Source organism: Pezoporus occidentalis, unplaced genomic scaffold (genome assembly GCF_034315485.1).
Source record: "Pezoporus occidentalis ecotype Australia unplaced genomic scaffold, CSIRO_AGI_Poc_V1 ctg363, whole genome shotgun sequence".
Classification (NCBI taxonomy): Eukaryota; Metazoa; Chordata; class Aves; order Psittaciformes; family Psittacidae; genus Pezoporus; species Pezoporus occidentalis.
Window position 1 is genome coordinate 112,918 of NW_026915625.1, and position 18,040 is coordinate 130,957.

At 37.0% G+C, this 18,040-nt stretch overlaps 1 protein-coding gene across 1 annotated transcript in view; it reads left to right on the top strand.

Moving 5' to 3' along the window:
- ITGAV (integrin subunit alpha V) overlaps nucleotides 1-18,040 on the top strand; it is a 47,466-nt gene that overhangs the window by 2,679 nt on the left and 26,747 nt on the right. The window contains exons 2-6 of the mRNA XM_062631016.1: nucleotides 2,154-2,281; nucleotides 13,946-14,037; nucleotides 14,468-14,582; nucleotides 15,899-15,960; nucleotides 17,531-17,576. Coding sequence (XP_062487000.1) covers nucleotides 2,154-2,281; nucleotides 13,946-14,037; nucleotides 14,468-14,582; nucleotides 15,899-15,960; nucleotides 17,531-17,576 — 443 coding nt within the window. The remainder of the gene's footprint in view (nucleotides 1-2,153; nucleotides 2,282-13,945; nucleotides 14,038-14,467; nucleotides 14,583-15,898; nucleotides 15,961-17,530; nucleotides 17,577-18,040) is intronic.

An 18,040-nucleotide genomic window follows, 5' to 3' on the forward strand; every position in this document is an offset into this window, starting at 1 on the left:
TATCAGGGTGCTGTGTGATGCCTGGTAGAGGGCATATAATACAAAGTTGATGAACATAACCTTATAAAAACTAGAAAAGGTTTCTCATACATGACATGGTTTAAACGAATTGCATTTGACAGTCTGCCTTCCATTTTATAAGTACATGGAAATACCAGTTTATTGGCCCATGGCAAAGCACTGGTGAGTGATTATTGCTGTAAGCACCTTGACCGAAGCTGTCAATGCGCTCCCAGTTTCATCTGCAGCGTTGTGCCACATCATGTGGAAGTGCACAATATCAAATCATAGCTGGTGTATTCCTATGGAAACAACAGTTTTCCCTCTGTTGCCCCTTTCACAAAATATGTGGACTAGAGGCAGCTTCTCTGTCTCTAATTTGTCTGTTATTATAAGACCTACCACGATCTGTTCATTTGTTCTGTGATGAGAAAGATACTTGATTTTTTTTTTTTTTTTTTGCTTTGGGAGAAGCAGTGTCTAAACCTTTGTGGAGTCACATACCGATTTATTTGTTGGTAATCTTTTTAATAAACCTCATATCAAAGATTATTGTAAGAAACTGTTAAAGTACATGATTAGAATAGGAATGTTTTTTTTTTTAACAAATATTTAGTTTGGGGGGCTTATCAAAAGCTAGTGACGTAAGAGTAAAGCGGAAGGCAAGCTACCACTTGTTTAATAGATTGCAATTATAATAATGACTGTGTTTTTTTACTTGGCATTATGATGCTTATTTTTAAGCATTTCTGTTATGCCCAGAGAGAACATTTTGATTAAAGCATTTCAAATTCGTCTTGAAATCTTGAATGGCAGCTAAGGAAGACAAATGGATTGCCAACTAACCTGGATTTTCTATTCAGGTTCACACCAGGAAATTTTTAAGCTTCTGAAAAATTGCATGGTTGAGAACTAGCGCTTCTGTTGGTCTGCAGATGAATTGAGCTTTGATGAGATACCACCTGTTTATACCTGATATTTACATGTTAAGAAATATAAACTTAGCTCTGTACTAAAGTGAAGTCTGGGAGATGACTGTGAAAACCAGAGCAAGTTTGGTAAGCCTGGATCTGCCTACCTGTAAACATTCTCTTCAACCAGTCTTGCAGCTTGTTCAGCATTCAGCAATTTCAAAACTAAATAACCATAGTGCCTGATTGTAAGACTTGTGCTTACAAGCAAGTTTCTATCTTAAACAGTCTAAATGGAAGCAACAGAGCGGATGCTGATGAAGTATTTAGTTTTATATCTTCTCTATGTCTTTGTCTGTACTTCAAATTTACTACCCTCAGGAAAGTGCCGATGAGTCCAGTATATTTTGGAGGTGTCACAGTCCCTGGAAGATGTTAATAGCCTGTTGGAAGATGCTAGGAGCCTTGTTTGGTATGGGTTTTTTCGGTCTGTTGCTTACTTGGCAACTTGTGAATTTTACCACCTCACAGGCATAATCTCTTCAACAGTTCCTGCTTGGAATGCATGTAACATATTAATATAAGCAGAGATTTATAAAAGCACAACAGATTTTAATAAGAGATGATTACTGTGTAATGAATTTCAGTAAAGATGCATTAATGTACAAACCTGTGCTTGACCATCACTTGGGTACTTGGATTATTTTAAAAAGTGTTTGCCTAGTACTAGGCTGACTCACCAGTTTGTAGCTTCTGAGCTCAGAAGCACTGCTGTTTTGTTTGTACATTGTTTCCATTTTTTACTGAGTTCCTTGAATTACTCTTATGCACAAAATTAACCAGAAACAATGCCAGACAATTACTCTTTTTACATTGCAGAAATACATGATTTCCTGTTCCGCTGAGTACATATGTATATTTGAAAAGGAAAAAAGAAAAATCCCGATTATAGAAGTGTTTATCTTGTTTTTAAATGTCATTTTAAGTAGGACAGAATAATTTATTTTTCTCTTATTTTGGTAAATGTTGGTGGGGTTTGTTTGTTTGGCAGCTTTTGCTTACAGAAAAAAGGGACCCAAGTCCTGAATCCTAATATGAATTTCTCTGAAACTCAAAGTTGTTCTTGTCTGATCTAAAGTTGACTGAGCAAGGCTTTTGATTTAGTAACTCTTCAGGTGTTTTAAAGTAACAACGTGTATGCCTTGGGTGTCGAAACTTTTGTTTTATTTCTTTTTACTGCAGGGTATTTCTTCTGGTGGGAGCTCCGAAAGCAAACACTACCCAGCACAACATTGTAGAAGGAGGCCAGGTGCTCAAATGTAACTGGAATTCCAACAGAAACTGCCAGCCGATTGTATTTGACTCCACAGGTAACATGTAGCTTGCTGTGAGGGGAGATGAGCTGTCTCTGCTCTAATCCTAGTGTGAGGGAGCAGAAGAAATTCAGAATCACATGGGATTTCTTTGTAGTTGATGTGAATACAGCCATTCTTGGACTAGCAACCTGTCAAGGTTTGGTGTTTGTTTTTCTTTTTTTCTTTTTTCTTTTTTCTCTCCTCTGTTTTAGAATTCTCTTGTCCTTATGTGCTGAAAGCTTGAGTGAGCATATGTTATTTTTCTTTTGTTTTAATCTATTTATATTTCTCCTCTGTACTTCCCAGCAGTCCTAACACATTTAGCAACCTAATTCACAACAAACCATATGGGTGTTACTACCTATTAAGAACATGTCATGTGAGGAAAGGTATTATTTAGTATCAGCAAAAATGGTATAGGCAGAAGTACTCGGAAGTTTAATCTGAAACTGTGAGTATAAACTTCAAACTGTGGAAGTTTTTACTAATTTTTTTTTTTTTAAATTCTTCTCCTCATATAGCTTCGTATTATTTGTGATAGCAGCAGTCAAGGTACCTCCGGTCAGAGGCATTACTTACCGATTTCTGAAGTATACTATAGCTGATCAGCAGCAATGCAGACTTTAAACACTTCACGCAGTCTTCATGCTCTCGTACACACAGTATTTTCCACAGACTGTGGCAAGTTGTATGAAAATGCATTGCATGTGCTTTTCTGCTCAAGCCACTTAGTGTTGAATCCTATTTTCTACAGCATGGAAGGAAAAACCTTTCTGTGTCATGGGATTGGGTTAGCAAGACCTATGTGGCAGGGCACAGGAAACACCTGTGCTTTTAAGGTCTAGCTGGTTATAGTTCATTGTTGCCTCCATTGGAATTTTGACTTAGCAATCTAAAGCCTGTTAGATTTATGTGGCCTTCTTAAATTGTGTACAATACAGTGGAGAAGCTCTTCGTTCAATTCGATTGTCAAAATATACCGCAAAATGCTGTGATTAGATTTCTGAAATCTGCATATATTTTTCTGAAACATGTTACAGTTGTCTTGCAAAATAAAAATAGTAGTATCTAACAGTAGTACATATAGAGGCTGATAAGTCATTATCAGTCTCTGTATTTCACTGTAGAGGAATGTTTCTGCCAGATACTGAAGATCTCTAGTAAGCTGTGTCTCTGATTAATAATCACCACTAATGTAATTAATAGCCAAAAAACTTCTGGTAGGGAAAGACAAACCACATGGGTAGGTTCTAGATGCATCTTCATGTGGGAATTACAGTGCGTTTATCTGCTTATGCTGTGAACATTTGCATTCCATATGCCAGGCAGAGTAGATAGATGCAGGAGACAGGCTGCTTTGCTGTTCATCTGTGCTTAGAGTATATGGTACAGTGAGTAATGGACTTGTTAACTGCTTGAAATTTAACAGTAAAACCAGCAGGTCATAATGGCTTAACAGGATTTTTCAGGCACGTATTAACTCATTCTAGCTTTGTGGCAATGAATTGGGAAATAATGCATTTGTCAATTATTCTCTGGGTAAAAAGGGCATTGTGTTTCAGTGTAATAAAATAATAAATGCACTAAGACAAAAGAAAATGTCTTTCTCTTTGTGTATAATAGAATGGTTGATTCCCTGTGTTATGATGACAGTGTCTTACTGCTAGCACAGTATAAACCCCCACCACTGCCTGCCCCTACCTCATAAGGAAACAAGGGTTAGGGACAACTTGTGATTCATGTTGCAGGAAATGGAAAGCACATTTGACCACTGATTTTTGGTGCTAATGTGGAGGTGCTTTTGGTAGATGATTAGACGCAGCCTCTAAAAGAATTCAGGTTCATCCATCACTGCTTCAACATTTATGCAATATGATGTGTTCCTCCAGAGGTATTGCTTATCTTTGCAGTACAAGGCAGATTTTTATATCATCCCTCACTCCTTCCCTCTGATTATTTAACTGTTTTGTTAATGGAAAAAGCAGCACAGGTTCTGTGCAATTAATTAGATGTATTCTTCAGAGTTCTTTTCTAACTGTGTACAACTAGTGAGAAATCTGACCTGGGAAAATGAGGACATTTGTACCTGTGGCTTTTCTCTGTTTACCTGTTGATGCCAAGCTCCATATGTGGAGTTGCAAACTTATAACTACTAGAAGGCATGCCCCTATTCCTCCTCCTGCTTCCCCATGTCAGACAGCATAGCTGGCAGCTCCCAGACAAGGCCAAGCCACTGCACCTTCCACACTGTGTGTGTGAGGAAAAGGCCACATTTCTGTGTTGTGAACATAGCAAGGGAAAGTTCTGACTCTGTGAGGTTGTCTTTGCTTGTCTCATGATTGTATCACAAAATAAATGCAAGAGTAGGGTTTTACAGAGGTCCAGCAAGCAAGAGTTTTTCTTCTTTCACAATTATTTTTTCTTCTTAAACATTACTTGTTTGTTTTTTTTTTTAGTTAAGCTTTCCTCCAGCTTTACGGGTCCTTTTCTCCATCTGTACAAAGGCCATGCTAAGCTCAGCTGCATGGTAGTGGCTGTACAGAATTGGGTCTTATTTTCAAACACTTGCTTTTGGCTTCAGTATCATATTAGCACAGATACATGGTCATATAGGTGAGACAAATGCAACAGCCATTATGTAGCCATACTAGCTGCTTTGTATTAATCTTTGGAGGAGTTGTTCAAGCCTTTACCTTATGCCAGCATTGCTTGTTATTTGCATTTACTCTCACCTCAGCTCCTCTGGAGGAAAGAAATATTAAGCTGATAGTTCTTGTAGTACCAAATTTACTTTGTTTATTCTTTCCTGTGCATAACAACTTGGCTCTTTCAGAAAAGAAGCTGGGCAATAGAAGTTCATTCATGGAATTTGAAGCTTTCATGCTGAAAATACGTATTGCCCTTCTCACCAGCCTGTAACACACAAAAAAAATACCCTTGCAAGACCATATAGTACAATTTTTAAACTGGTGGCTGAAAGTGTTCTTTTACTGTTCCTGCACAACATATTTTCTCAATTAAAACAGCAGTATATTTGTGAAGGGGAATAGGGATCTCCCCTTGTCCTACATCTCCCAGCACAGTGGTTACACTCATGTAAAAATACACTAGAAAATAATCTGTAGAGATGTCTGCATGTGTGTGTTTCTGTGTACATTATACTGCTTTTGACATTGTGGTATACATGGTGGCTTTGGAAGGCAAAATGTTTATATAGCACATTAACAATTCCCAAATGTAAAGATGCTTCGCTGTGGGGCTTCTGAGCATTTTAGCATTGCAATCAGTTGGATTTGATTTAACATGGTTATGACTATGTGAAAATTGCCAAACAAACGTGTGATAGAAAATGCCCTCAAATTCAGGGGTGCATATAGCTGTACTGGATGTGTTTGTATGGCTATGGCCAGAAAGTTAGAATAAAAATTTTTTTTTTAAAGGCTTTCAAGTATCAGTAGGCATGTATTTCAGGCTAGCTTTTGCACTTAGAAGCACATGAACTTAAAAAGGAATCAACTGCAGAGCAAGCTTGCTCACATGCATGCTTTTGTTGATTCTGTTGCAAAACTGAAGTATGAAGCAGTCCTTTTATCTGCAGTTATCCTGCAACTGTAGATAGAAATAGAGCTGAATTAAAAATGTTGTGTAAGCACTGAACTTTTTTTTTTCCTTATTCCTGTTTATCTAGTTAATTCAATAGCTGAACGTGCTACTGTAACAAAACTAAAAGTTCTGGTATTTGACTTCTTACTACAATTGCCACAGCATCCCCACAATTCCAGTGAAACTGTTATGTAAAATACTTTGGATTTTTTTCTCTCTCAGTTAACTGTCAGAGTTTCAGAATGTGCAGGAGGCTCTATTTTTTTCAGGACAAGCATGGGGAAGAATTTTTTATTTGCCAGATAGTATATTCTTCAAGATTGTCATAAGCATAAACAAGATCAGTAATCCTTTCCTTTGCAAGATGTTTTACATTTCATATTCAAACTACCAAAATCCACGAGTTATAGGTCAAGGTGGGTAAGTATTTGTATTCACTTGTCTCCATTCTTCACACCAGATAATTTTGTGACTGAAAATTTACTTTTGTTTTTGTGTGCTTTAATCCATAGCAATAGGGGAATGTTCTGAATCTTATAAAGAAGAAACAATCTGGGAAAGCAAATGGTGGAAAAACTGCTCTTACAGCTTGCTGAGCCCTAGTACTGCTCTGTCTATGCAACTGACTGGAGAGGTGGTTCCTCCTTTTGAAAGCCTAACAGTTGGCTTCATCTGCCAGCTGCCTAGGAGCTTTTTCCAGGAAAAAGATATTTCTTGTGGGAAAAACTGTAAAAGGAGTGCTCTTAATATAGCAGAATGTTTTCTGTTTCTGATCAGTTTTGAGACAAAGGTCCAAACCCATTTGTTTTAAAGACACATCTATTCTCTCTCCCTTTTCTCCTTTCACAGCCTTCACAGACTAGCACAGCAAAGCTCAATATTATTGAAAGTATTTCCACAGTCTTGCTCAGGGAATAGATTACTGAAGAGTTAAAGGTTGTTTTGTGAGTTATATTTGTTTTGCGTAGTTGTCCATTTTTTGTATATGCAATTAAATGTGTCTTTATGTACAAGAGAAGGATCAAAAGCTCACTGAGCTAGACAACAAAACCAGTGAGCAGAGCGGTTGTCAAATGTGCTTTTTAGGTGCTTTATGGTTTTATGTATTTTATAGTTTGGCATACATGGAATAGCAGCTAATTGTCTGACATATAGATAAATATCTTCATTATTTGGCCATGGAATTTTAGAGAACAGGATCACTGTGAATTTTCATTCTGACAAAAACCCAAAAAATTCTTCAGAGACCTATCTAATCAGTTGGAGTTAATCAGAGTGTACATATTTGAGCAATATGCAGCAAATAAATATAAACCAACTGAATTTTCTATGTGCTTGTTTTCCAAAAGGAAACAATCTTCATCATTATTCATACTATTTTACTCTTCATCTTTGGGGTCCTAGCTCTTCCTTGGTCAAGAAAAGTGGGAATTGTGTTGGTAGACATAGCATACCTTCATGCTCCCATGGCTTTTCATAAAAATGTAACAAACCCAGTTTTGTGATGGTGAAGTTTCTCTTGCAGAAACCTGCCAGTTTTACAAAGAAAACTTTGATCTAGAACCGTACCTGCTCCAGCATAGAATGCTTGAAAGCATAGCTCTTTGTCAGCATCGAAAAATGTAGTACTGAGAGTGTTTAAAGAGCTCCTGCACTTAGAATACTCTGATGAAATGCAGACAGCTCTATGAACTGTTACAAAGGAAAAGATGCTCATAAAACAATTTTGAATTTCTATGCTAATGAGTTGCAGATTTTGGGTTTAGTACAGGAAGATCTGCTTGGTCAGGCAATGTATTGTTTTGCTCTTCTGAGACATGCAGTAAAATCCATTGATGCTCAATTATAAGTACTGCTTTTGGAAACAGCTTTCCCTACTGCTTTCATTCTCTGTTTCAGGTATCAAAATTCAGGATTGAGGAAACTTACAGAAGCTGTTGTATACTATACACTAACAGCATCTCAAACGTTTTCAACTCTGTGGTGTGTTTTTATTGCATTGTAAAAGAATTCGGTGTAGCCCCTTGTTGTAGAAGGTTTTATCACTTTGATAGTTGTACTGTCCTTCCTCTCCCCGCACCATGTGTTTTGATGCACCAGAGTAATTTAAGAGAACTGTTTTGTTCTTAAATATTTTTAGATGAAATTCTAAGACTGGTTATTTTGATCTGTGCTAAAAAAAAGAGAAAGAAGCTTTGAAAAGGAAAATATTTATAAAAACCTCTCCTGATTCCTCCTTATGTTTCCCCTTATGGTGAGATTTGTCTCCCCACCCATCCCGAAGTGGGTGATTCTAGACAATAGGAGGCTTTGTCTGGAAGCCTAAACCACCAGTTTGGTATGGCTGTATCTATCTTTGACCTATTTAGTTTGAACTGGGTGTTTTAACAGCCTTGCACAGCTTTGTGCTGTAGCATTGTGCAGCATAAGATTTGCCAGTGTTGGGAAGTTATGACTGGAGTGGGTGTCACAGGCTTATATTTGTCTCTTGAAGATTTTCATCATTTGTGCAAATGAGGCAGTTACTCTATCCTTTCCACTTATGGAGTAAGGAGATGGATAAGGAAGTGTGGCATAGGTTGGTATTTTGTGAAAATATGCTGCTTTCTTTTTAGGTGATCGTTTTATTGGTATTAGGGTGCAATCTGTATGAGGATTTCAATCTCAAAGGCTATTGATTTAGTCAACAATAAGGCAATAAATCTTGTAAAGACCATTCATTCATTTGTAGTAAGATGATTTGATATTTATCTTGCTAAATCTATCATTACCTCAGTCTCACTGTATTTGGTTGTTTTATCATGTGTACTGGTATAACTGAAGTCTGCTTTGGACTCTGGCTATGGCTCCGAATACAAAAGAGGGCAGCGGAATGTATGAAACCTCCTCTGCATGTTGTTATAGCTGACAGTGGAAAAATGTTCATGCTTTGGTGATTAGGTATCCTCCTGCATGGATATTCTTGGCTCTGCGTGTGTGTGGCTGGATCTCAACTGTATGACTAATTGGAAAAAAAAAAGTCTTATATTAGGCAAAAGGAAAAGATGCTTTTGTTCCAGCACCATCCAGGGAAAAAAGTAGGATTCATACCTCCTAAGAGGGAAGGGCAATAGTGGGAAGTTCTGTATTTCTGTCCCCCTGAGTCATTAACAAAACACTGTGGCTAAACCAAGATTGCTAAACAGCGTTGGGAGTTTCAAGTAAAGATAAGCTTGTACTCACTCCCTATTGCCCCATTAACTAAAGCTGAGATTTTGGATGGGAGATACCTTCATACTATGTAAATTTCTCATATTTTGAAAACAGGGCTCTTATATTTTGTTTTTCTTTTGGCTAGCTGCATGAAGTTTTCATTTACCTAAAAGGCTCAACATTACTTTTCGTTGTCTTTTCAATTGGCAAAGTTACAGAGAGGTTTATTTTAATGGAAATTCCATGACTGTTTAAATTTTACGACCTCCTAAGTATTCATAGCATGATGACACTGAACCAGGCTTCATCAGCTTCATCAGCCTCATGGCTCATGTTTATCTCAGTTAAGTGATAATAAGGCACTCAAGATCAGGGGCAAATGTTCAGGTTTTTCATGCAAACAGGAAGTTACAACTTACTCATCTGCAGTAATTTCGTAACAACACCACTGTTTCTGTGATAACATTTACATTGGAAAAAAAAAACAAACAATCAAAGCTGACAGACAAAAAATCCAGCACTGAAAGAACTTTTTGATCTTTTTATTTTACTTGGAAAATGGCTTAGACTATTTTTTCCCTTTTCTACAATTTATCCCCAGCATCTCTCCACATTAGTTTCAATTTATAAATTTAAGTTCTTTGTAACACAGTAAAGTGATAATGTTTTTTTGTTGTTTTTTTTTTTTTTGTCCAACAGCAACAACACACCTATGTAATGGCTTTTTAAAGCAATTCCTGCCTTGATAACCCCATTACCCCACCTGGAAAGTACTTGGTGAGACAAAGCGCGGTTGACTTGGCGTGTCAGCCTTTTTTCCCTGATGAAAGGATTGTATAAAATCATCATGTGATGTCTACTACAGTGAGAAAGACCAAAAGAAAAACCATGGCATTAGCTGTCTTTTCAGATATAAAGTAATACCCTGTGGTCAAATGACATAATCCTGGAATTAATGATCCATCAAGTACAAGGCCCTGTAGTAGCTGCATTTTCGTCCAACACATAGCACTCTGTAAAAATTCTGAACATTTTCTTGAGTATAGTCAGATCATAGTTTGTACTGCCTAGTACATTTGCTAAAATGCCTTTTAAAAATAATAGAATCATAAAATGTTTTTTACTGTATGTAAAACTTTATTTTACCAATGAAGTATCCCACATACTTGTATAGCAGTGTTAGTCTCACTAGCTTCCCTTAAGGATAAGAGTCAAGTAATCATAGAATCATACAATGGTTTGTGTTGGAAGGGACTTCAAAGCTCAACTAGTTCCAACCCCCTGCCATGGGCAAGGGCACCTCCCACTAGACCAGGTTGCTCCAAGCCCTGTCCAGCCTGACTTTGAACACTGCCAAGGATGGGGCAGCCACAGTGTCTCTGGGCAGCCTGTGCCAGGGCCTCAACACCCTCACAATAAAGAATTTCTTCTTCCTATCTCATCTCAGTCTCCCTTCTGTCAGTTCAAAGCTGTTCCCCCTTGTCCTGTCCCTACAGGCCCTTGTAAAAAGTCCCTCTCCAGATTTCTTGAGGCACTGGAAGCTGCTCTAAGGTCTTCCTGAAGCCTTTTCTTCTCCAGGATGAACAAGCCCAGCTCTCTCAGCCTGTCTCCATAGCATAAGTGCTCCAGTCCTCAAAGCATCTTTGTGGCTTCCTCTGGACTTATTCCAACAGGTCCACATCCCTCTTGTGTTGGGGCCCCAGAGCTGAATCACAGTACTGCAGGTGGGGGTCTCATGTGAGTGGAGTACAGGGGTAGAATCACGCCCTTTAACGTGCTGGTCACGCTCCTTTTGATGCAGCCCAGCACACAGTTGGCTTTCTGGGCTGCCGGTGCACACTGGCAGCTCATGGTAAGCTTGTCAACCAACCCCGTAAGTCCTTCTCCTCAGGGCTGCATACATCATTGCTTTAAAGACATTTCTAAGGTATTCTTGAGACACTCTGAATTTTAGAAATACAAGAAAACCAGCAGTGGCTTTTAGAACTGTTATAATAGTAAGGCTTACATATAATACATCAAAATATTGGTCTGCATTTATAAATCCCTATATGTTTGAATACTACCTGCATTACCATTTGCTTTGTTTAATGTAGGTACTGTTTTTAAAGGGTAGGGGTAACACACGTTGTTTTTTTAACTACCAATGAAAAGTTATACCATGCTAAAATAATAAGTTAGGCCCTTTACTTACACTAAAACACAGATGCTGAACTCAGTCTTGTATCTTCCCGTGACAGATCTAAAGAATAGTTAAACCGTGTTATTTAACATTAATTTGCTTCAATGAAGGCTTGCATTTGAGTGTTCTTTAAGTTTGTTTTCCCCATTCAGGATCAGAAAGCCAAATGGTTTCTCACTTAATGCAAGGGGATATTTGATGATAAGGTGTTTTCCAGATTTCCTCATGAAATTAGTTTTTCTCCTAGATCTGAGGGAAAGTCTCATAGTCCATTTACACAGTGTTTTCCTGGGAAGAATTTTGAATGAGTGTGAGTAAATAAAGGTTACTTTTTAAAGACAGAGTTAGCATCGAATTTGGCCTGTATTTAGCGTTTGCAATTTTTTTATCCAAAAAGCCTTTTTCTAATGTATGTACTTTTCTATTTTATCTAGTTTTTGTGTCTTCATGCATTTTCCTGTGCTACAACCGTTTGAAACTGATCAGCAACTCCCTAACTAATTTCCTTAACATCTGTGATAAAATCAGATTGCTAATAATGTCGAGCGGCTGCTTACCTGTTATTGTAGCAAAACTATTCCTTCTACTCACTGGCTGTTGTTTAAACTTGCATGGGAAGTTTACGTCCTAGACATTTTTAGTGTACCTAGCACAACAGGATTCTGCTTTACACAATAAAACTGCTATATTACATTTCAATTTAGTCATAAATATTGTTGTATAAGTTTCCATGAGTAGAGAAAGGTGTAAAATGCCATGCCATAACCATTATCAGATTTTCTGTTATTTAAGGTTTTTTTTTGGCAGGTAAAACTGAGAGATTTCTTTATATTCAAGAGTAGCTAGACAAACAGAGGATGTAAGCCAAATCTGTCTTTCTAGGCTGCATAGCCTTGGATGTGGTTACTAGCAGAATAAACCAATTTTAAGTCCCTGATGCTGCCAAAAAAGATACTGCTCCCATCCATATGTTTCTGTCTTCTCCCCAGGAGGTTACAGCACTACTTCTCTCCCTATGCAGTTATCTAGGCTGGTCTCTGATTCAGCTGATTTTATTTTTTTTTTTAATGGGTTCTTTATTAGGTGGTTCATGTTGGGACTAAATGAATAGAAGGCAGTAGTGCCAATACAGAGATTTCCTGCAGGAACCTGTGGACATTAGCAAATGGGAACTGCTGCCCCTTTTGGTGGCAGCTTCATCTGAAACTCAGTCATGTAACTGCATTCTTTGAGCAATACTGTCCTTGGGTGGATTTTCATGAATTAAAGGTGAAGAAGGGAAAAGATATCAATAAACCACACATTTTAGAAGTGTGCTAAAGACAAATCCCTATTTGGAATACATCTTTATCTGGTTTTTGTTTTCTGTATCATGAGAAGGTGACATGCAGGTCTCCAGACTACATTTCTGTCTGTGCAAAGGTGATAGTACAAATGTTCAAGCGTACATAAATCTATGCAGATGTGCTAATCATCAGGCCTTTGTATTTAGCAGTTGTTCAATAAGAGAGTGGGGGAGGAGGGTGTATGACAGTAGGAAGTGGGTTTTTTAGTTACCTTTAATAAAATTATAAGAAAACATGGTAGTTCTTTGTGAAGCTATGCCCTTGGCATTCATTTCCACATTCTAATCTAAAAGCAAAAAACAGTCTGTATACTTGCTTGTCTCTACAGATTAGAATCACTTTTGTTGTCTTTTTCATGGGATTTTCCTTATGGAAGTAACATTCTTTACAGGGTGTAAGACAAGCAAGGAAGTTTCGATTAAAGTGGTCACAAGTCTGACTCACAGGGTTTGGGGATTCTCCACAGCAGTTTGTGGAACTGATGTATGACAGTTGGCTTTGTTGACTCCTTTATCTTTAGGCACCATAAACCAGCCATTTAGATGACTTCTTTTAAAACAGATGTTTTCCAGAGTGTTCCATCCATTTTCTCATTCTCTCAGCTCGCAAAGTTTCCAGTGTTGGTCCAGTGGAAGTATATAAGAGACATTAAATAATTTGAAGACTTTTAACATTCATACTTGCAGGAATGCCACTCATTAAGTTGTTTCTACTAACCTTGATCACTGAACAGTTCACATAAAAACATCAGGGCAAATTATCCCTTATTTAACTTATTCAGCTATATGAAAAACTCTCTAACCTTTTTGTTACTGAAGACTCTTTCGCTTTACTGGTAGTTTTTAAGAATGCTGGTTGCTGTTCTTTGTACACTCCAGTGACATTCAGAATAGAAATTAACACTTGGTAGAATAACAGAAGAATTTCTATTCTGATTCTAGCCGAAGGTAAATTTACATAATTTAATTAGGGCAATATTTCTTCCAGAATCCTTAATCCTAATTTAGCTTTGGCACTGATTCTTGAGCAGTGCTGTAATCTGACTTAAAAGTCAAATATCTCCAGTATGAGGTATTTACTGTGTCATTGTCAAAGATGCCATAAACTTGGCGTTCTCACAACAAATCAGTAACGTGCTACTGCTTCATATGTAAAAAGAGCTGCATTTGGCCCAAGATGTAAAAATGAGTAATAGATATTTTTAAAGCCTATTTCTGTGAAAGGGTGTTTCTCCAGTGTTACTGTTTTCCACTTTTCTCTGTATGCATCAAAACCAATGATTTAGGGTTTTTGTTTTTGTACAGTTTACTGTGAAATCATTCTTCTGTTTTTTCTTTTTTTTTTTTTAATTTTTAGGCAACAGAGATTTTGCTCCTGATGATCCACTAGAATTTAAGTCTCATCAGTGGTTTGGAGCCTCTGTGAGATCCAAAACTGATAAAATTCTGGTAGGTTGATGCCTCTGAAATGCCCCAGTTCTGGAATACTGTAATGGAAAAAAAATGTGAGAAGATCCAGATAACTCAGAATGTAACTAAAATCCCACTAATCAGCATGACTTGTCTTTTTCAGAATTTATTGGCTAACCTTTTCTGAACTTTGTATAAACAAAGATTGTAGCGATTTTGTCTGGTTTTGAGGAAAGCAGTAGAATTAGTTTGCTGACGTTAGAACATGTTCTAAATTCTTCATGAACTCTTTCCAGTTGTTGCTTTAACAATATATTGTTTCTGAAATTCTTGTGATAGATCAGCTATTTCTAAAGATACAAACCAGTGATACGTCTGCCCCAGCACTGATAGTATAAATTGGATATTAGTCTGCACCCATAGCATTTTGAAGAGGAGTTTTTCTTCACTGCTGTGTGCTCTTCCTTAGGCTTGTGCTCCACTGTACCACTGGAGAACTGAAACAAAACAAGAGAGAGAGCCCGTAGGAACTTGTTACCTGCTTGCTGGATCTAAATCTGTGGAATATGCACCCTGCAGGTCAGGTAAGTGTAGACACCTTCTGTTGCTTTTGTGTTTGAAATTTTTCTTGTGTTATATCGTGTGTACATTTGAAGTGGGATGTTTTACACGTATTTCCCCCTTCCATGTGCAGCCTCGTAGAAATTAGAAGAAAATCTAAGATACATCCAGACATCTGGATTCTCCTCCAGTTGTTGCTCAGGATGCAGACCTTGATTCTCTACTGTAGGTTAGAGGAAAATCTTAGATCCAAGTATCACTGGGATTGAGAATTTCAGTTTTTTAAAGGACCAATTCTGTAGTAATCACTTGAGCAATATTATGTAGCAAGTGCTTATTCAAAGACCAGCTTTAGAATTTTCTGAAGCTTAATTGTTGTTATTCAAGTAACTTGAAGAGAAAGCTCATTTTAGAAGCCAAGGTTTTGCACAAGTAGGTTCTGATTCCCATGTATGCATACATACGTAGCAATGCATTGTTTTAATTATATTCATTGTTGAACATTTGACTTTTTATTTTCCAGAAGCTTTGCATCCCTGTCATGTAGTTGAGTTGGTAGCTTATTCAGACACTTACAACCTTTTTTAAAATATGGAAGTCTAAAAGATACATTTTTTAAAAATTTTTTTTCTTATTTGCTGAAGATCATTGGTGAACAGCAGGAATGAAAGCCAGTGTGGTCCAACATAAAAATAAGTTAAACAAGCATATATTAAACTAAATCATGCTAGTTAAGTAGTTACACTTCCAGATAATGGGGCCTCAACATTTCTGCTCTGGAGTTGTATATTCATAAGATTAACTCCACCGTAACAGTTCTTGCTGGGATCAGTCTTAGCATGTAGAGATGTTCAGCCAGGTATTCTTTGTTGTTGTTGTTGTTGTTTGTTTTTGTTTTAAGCCAATACTTGAAGCAACTTACCATTATGTACCTTTCAGACTTTCATTCCATACCAAAAGAAAAACTTGCTCCCTATTTTCCAAATACCTTTTTTTCCTGAATACAAATAGGAAATATTTTTCCCCAAAACTTTTGAAAATTAAATACAAAGGAATATGGAGTTGCAGTTTACTTTGACTGTGTTAGGCTAGGACGTATGTTAATGTTATGTATACACCAGGCCAACCCTAAAATTGGCACAGCATTTGGTTGTGAATTGTTAATAAAGCAAAAATATGGATTTAGGAGAAAAAAAAAAATTCCAAGGTTCAAGTTCAGGAGTGCAAGGCTACTTAGGAAGATGCACTGGAAAGTATCCACAGAATCATCTGATCTAGTACTAAAAATATTTATTCTGTTCATTTTTCTCTCTCTTTTTTCTATCCATCCTGTTTGTAGCCACTATTGATGCTGATGGACAGGGATTTTGTCAAGGTGGATTTAGTATTGACTTTACAAAGGTATGTGATATTTTTCATCAATTCCTACAAGTCAGCAGACAGTTACAAGTTAACAACCACATACAAGCAAAGCTATGACAAAACTAAATGTGAACTACCATTCCTGGGGGAAAGAACCATGACCAAATTCATTCTTTTAAATAAGCAAAAGAATTTCAACCCACTCAGATATTATGAACTGGTTTCTCCCTACATCTTCACAGCAGCACACTTCCACTTCTTGTAGGAATCATATCCTGAACAAATAATCCACTATAAACCTTTGTTGCAGCTAGTCCTCAAATGAAATAATCTGTAATAGTCAGGCTTTTGAGACACTTATTTTGAAGGGATTGGTGCATAGCTAGTGTATTTCCTGAGGAAGAATAACTTACTGCTAAAAGGGAACTACTAAACAGTGTTCTTGTGAATTTTGTTTTGTTTTTCTCATCAGGGAGCAGATAGAGTGTTGGTTTTTTTTTTTTGCTGTCTTAGTTTTCGTACTTTTATGTTCTCCCTGCCTTCTATAGATCTTTTATTTTTTCTTTTAAATTCACAATTACTTTTTAAATTCAAGCATGTTAAAACTGTGCACAAATCTGAGCGCTAACTGTAGTTTTTTATATTGTATAGTTAAATTGTTTAGCATAGTCTGGACATGTTAAGACCACACAAGTCCTATTTGTGATCTGAAAGTTTTTTGAGTTCTTCACACCTCATAATGTCTTATTGTGTCATATCCCTTCACTGTTAGCCCAAGGACACTCTTGTTTTCCTCCAGAGGAAAGTGTGCAAAGTGCAGTGTAGGACTGTGTCTATTTTGCATACACCTCTCAGCCTTACTGTGCAGACTCCAGTCCCAGTTAAAACCAGCCTTGGGCTCTAATCCAAAACTCCAGCTGAGTGGGCAAGCCTGGGTATAAGGTACCTCCAAATCTCTGACCTAGATTTTTTTAGTGGTGAATATAGGAGTTTTTAAGATTAAAACCTGAATAAGTGGCTTAATTATGCAGCAAAGCTTATGATCCACTTCAGTACTTAACAAATTCCCAGCACTGGGACAGCTAATCTGGTTGAAGTTTCATAAAATGGTTTGTGGATTGCTGTTGTACTAAGGAATATGGACTGAGGGAAATTACATTACAGTTTTTCTGAATTAAACTTTTTTAAAGATATGTTACAGAATGTGGCAGGGGCAGAAGATGAAATTAGGTTTGTGTACTAACCTAAAAACATGTTGTTGTTATTATCTTGTAACATTCCTAACATTTCTCCTAATTGTATTTCTGTTGTCTTAAGATGTATGTTGGAGGAAGGGTCTATTGCAATATAAGCAGAATTCTGCCTAGAACTTTAAATGGGTGAAATAGAGAAGCAAGTCACTGAAGGCATATTTTTTTTAATCTCAGTATTTTACAAGATGCATTTTCAATGAATCATTACTTAAAAAAGTAAAACGTATTGGGGTCAGTGAAGCTACACTGATACACATGCATGAGGTTACTTCCCATAAACTTTACTTCCCATAAGACATGTTCTCTTGTCTTTATGCTTCATGTGTTTTCTTTTTTCTTTCTCCCTGCCCTCCAAGGGAGACAGAGTGCTGCTTGGAGGACCTGGAAGTTTTTACTGGCAAGGTGAGATACATCATTTAAGTCAGAGAAGTTGACTATTTGATTTTAGTCTTTAGCCTCTTGGTCATTTGTATCTGCACTCCTCCAAACACTGTCAGTCTTCCTCAGTAAGAGAACTAACAGAAATAATTCTTTGTCTTTCAGAATATTTCTGAATAATCAAGGCAACTACAGATTAAAACCGAAGTAATAATTGTATAGATGTGTCTTTTAAAAATAACTCTATGATCATTTTCAAGGCATTTTCCAGAAATCTGAAATTTGTTTCCACCAGAAAAGAACATGATAAGTTTCCATTAGGATATTTTTCTTGTTTCAAAATCTACATGCTTCGTAATTTTTGACGCATGCATGAAGTGTGTATTTTCAAAGAGAAATGTACCCTCCAAAGAGAATTATCATTATTTTTCTTTGACAGCAAAGATGTATTGCATTTGTTCATATTGATCTTTTTGTGCCATGGTGCA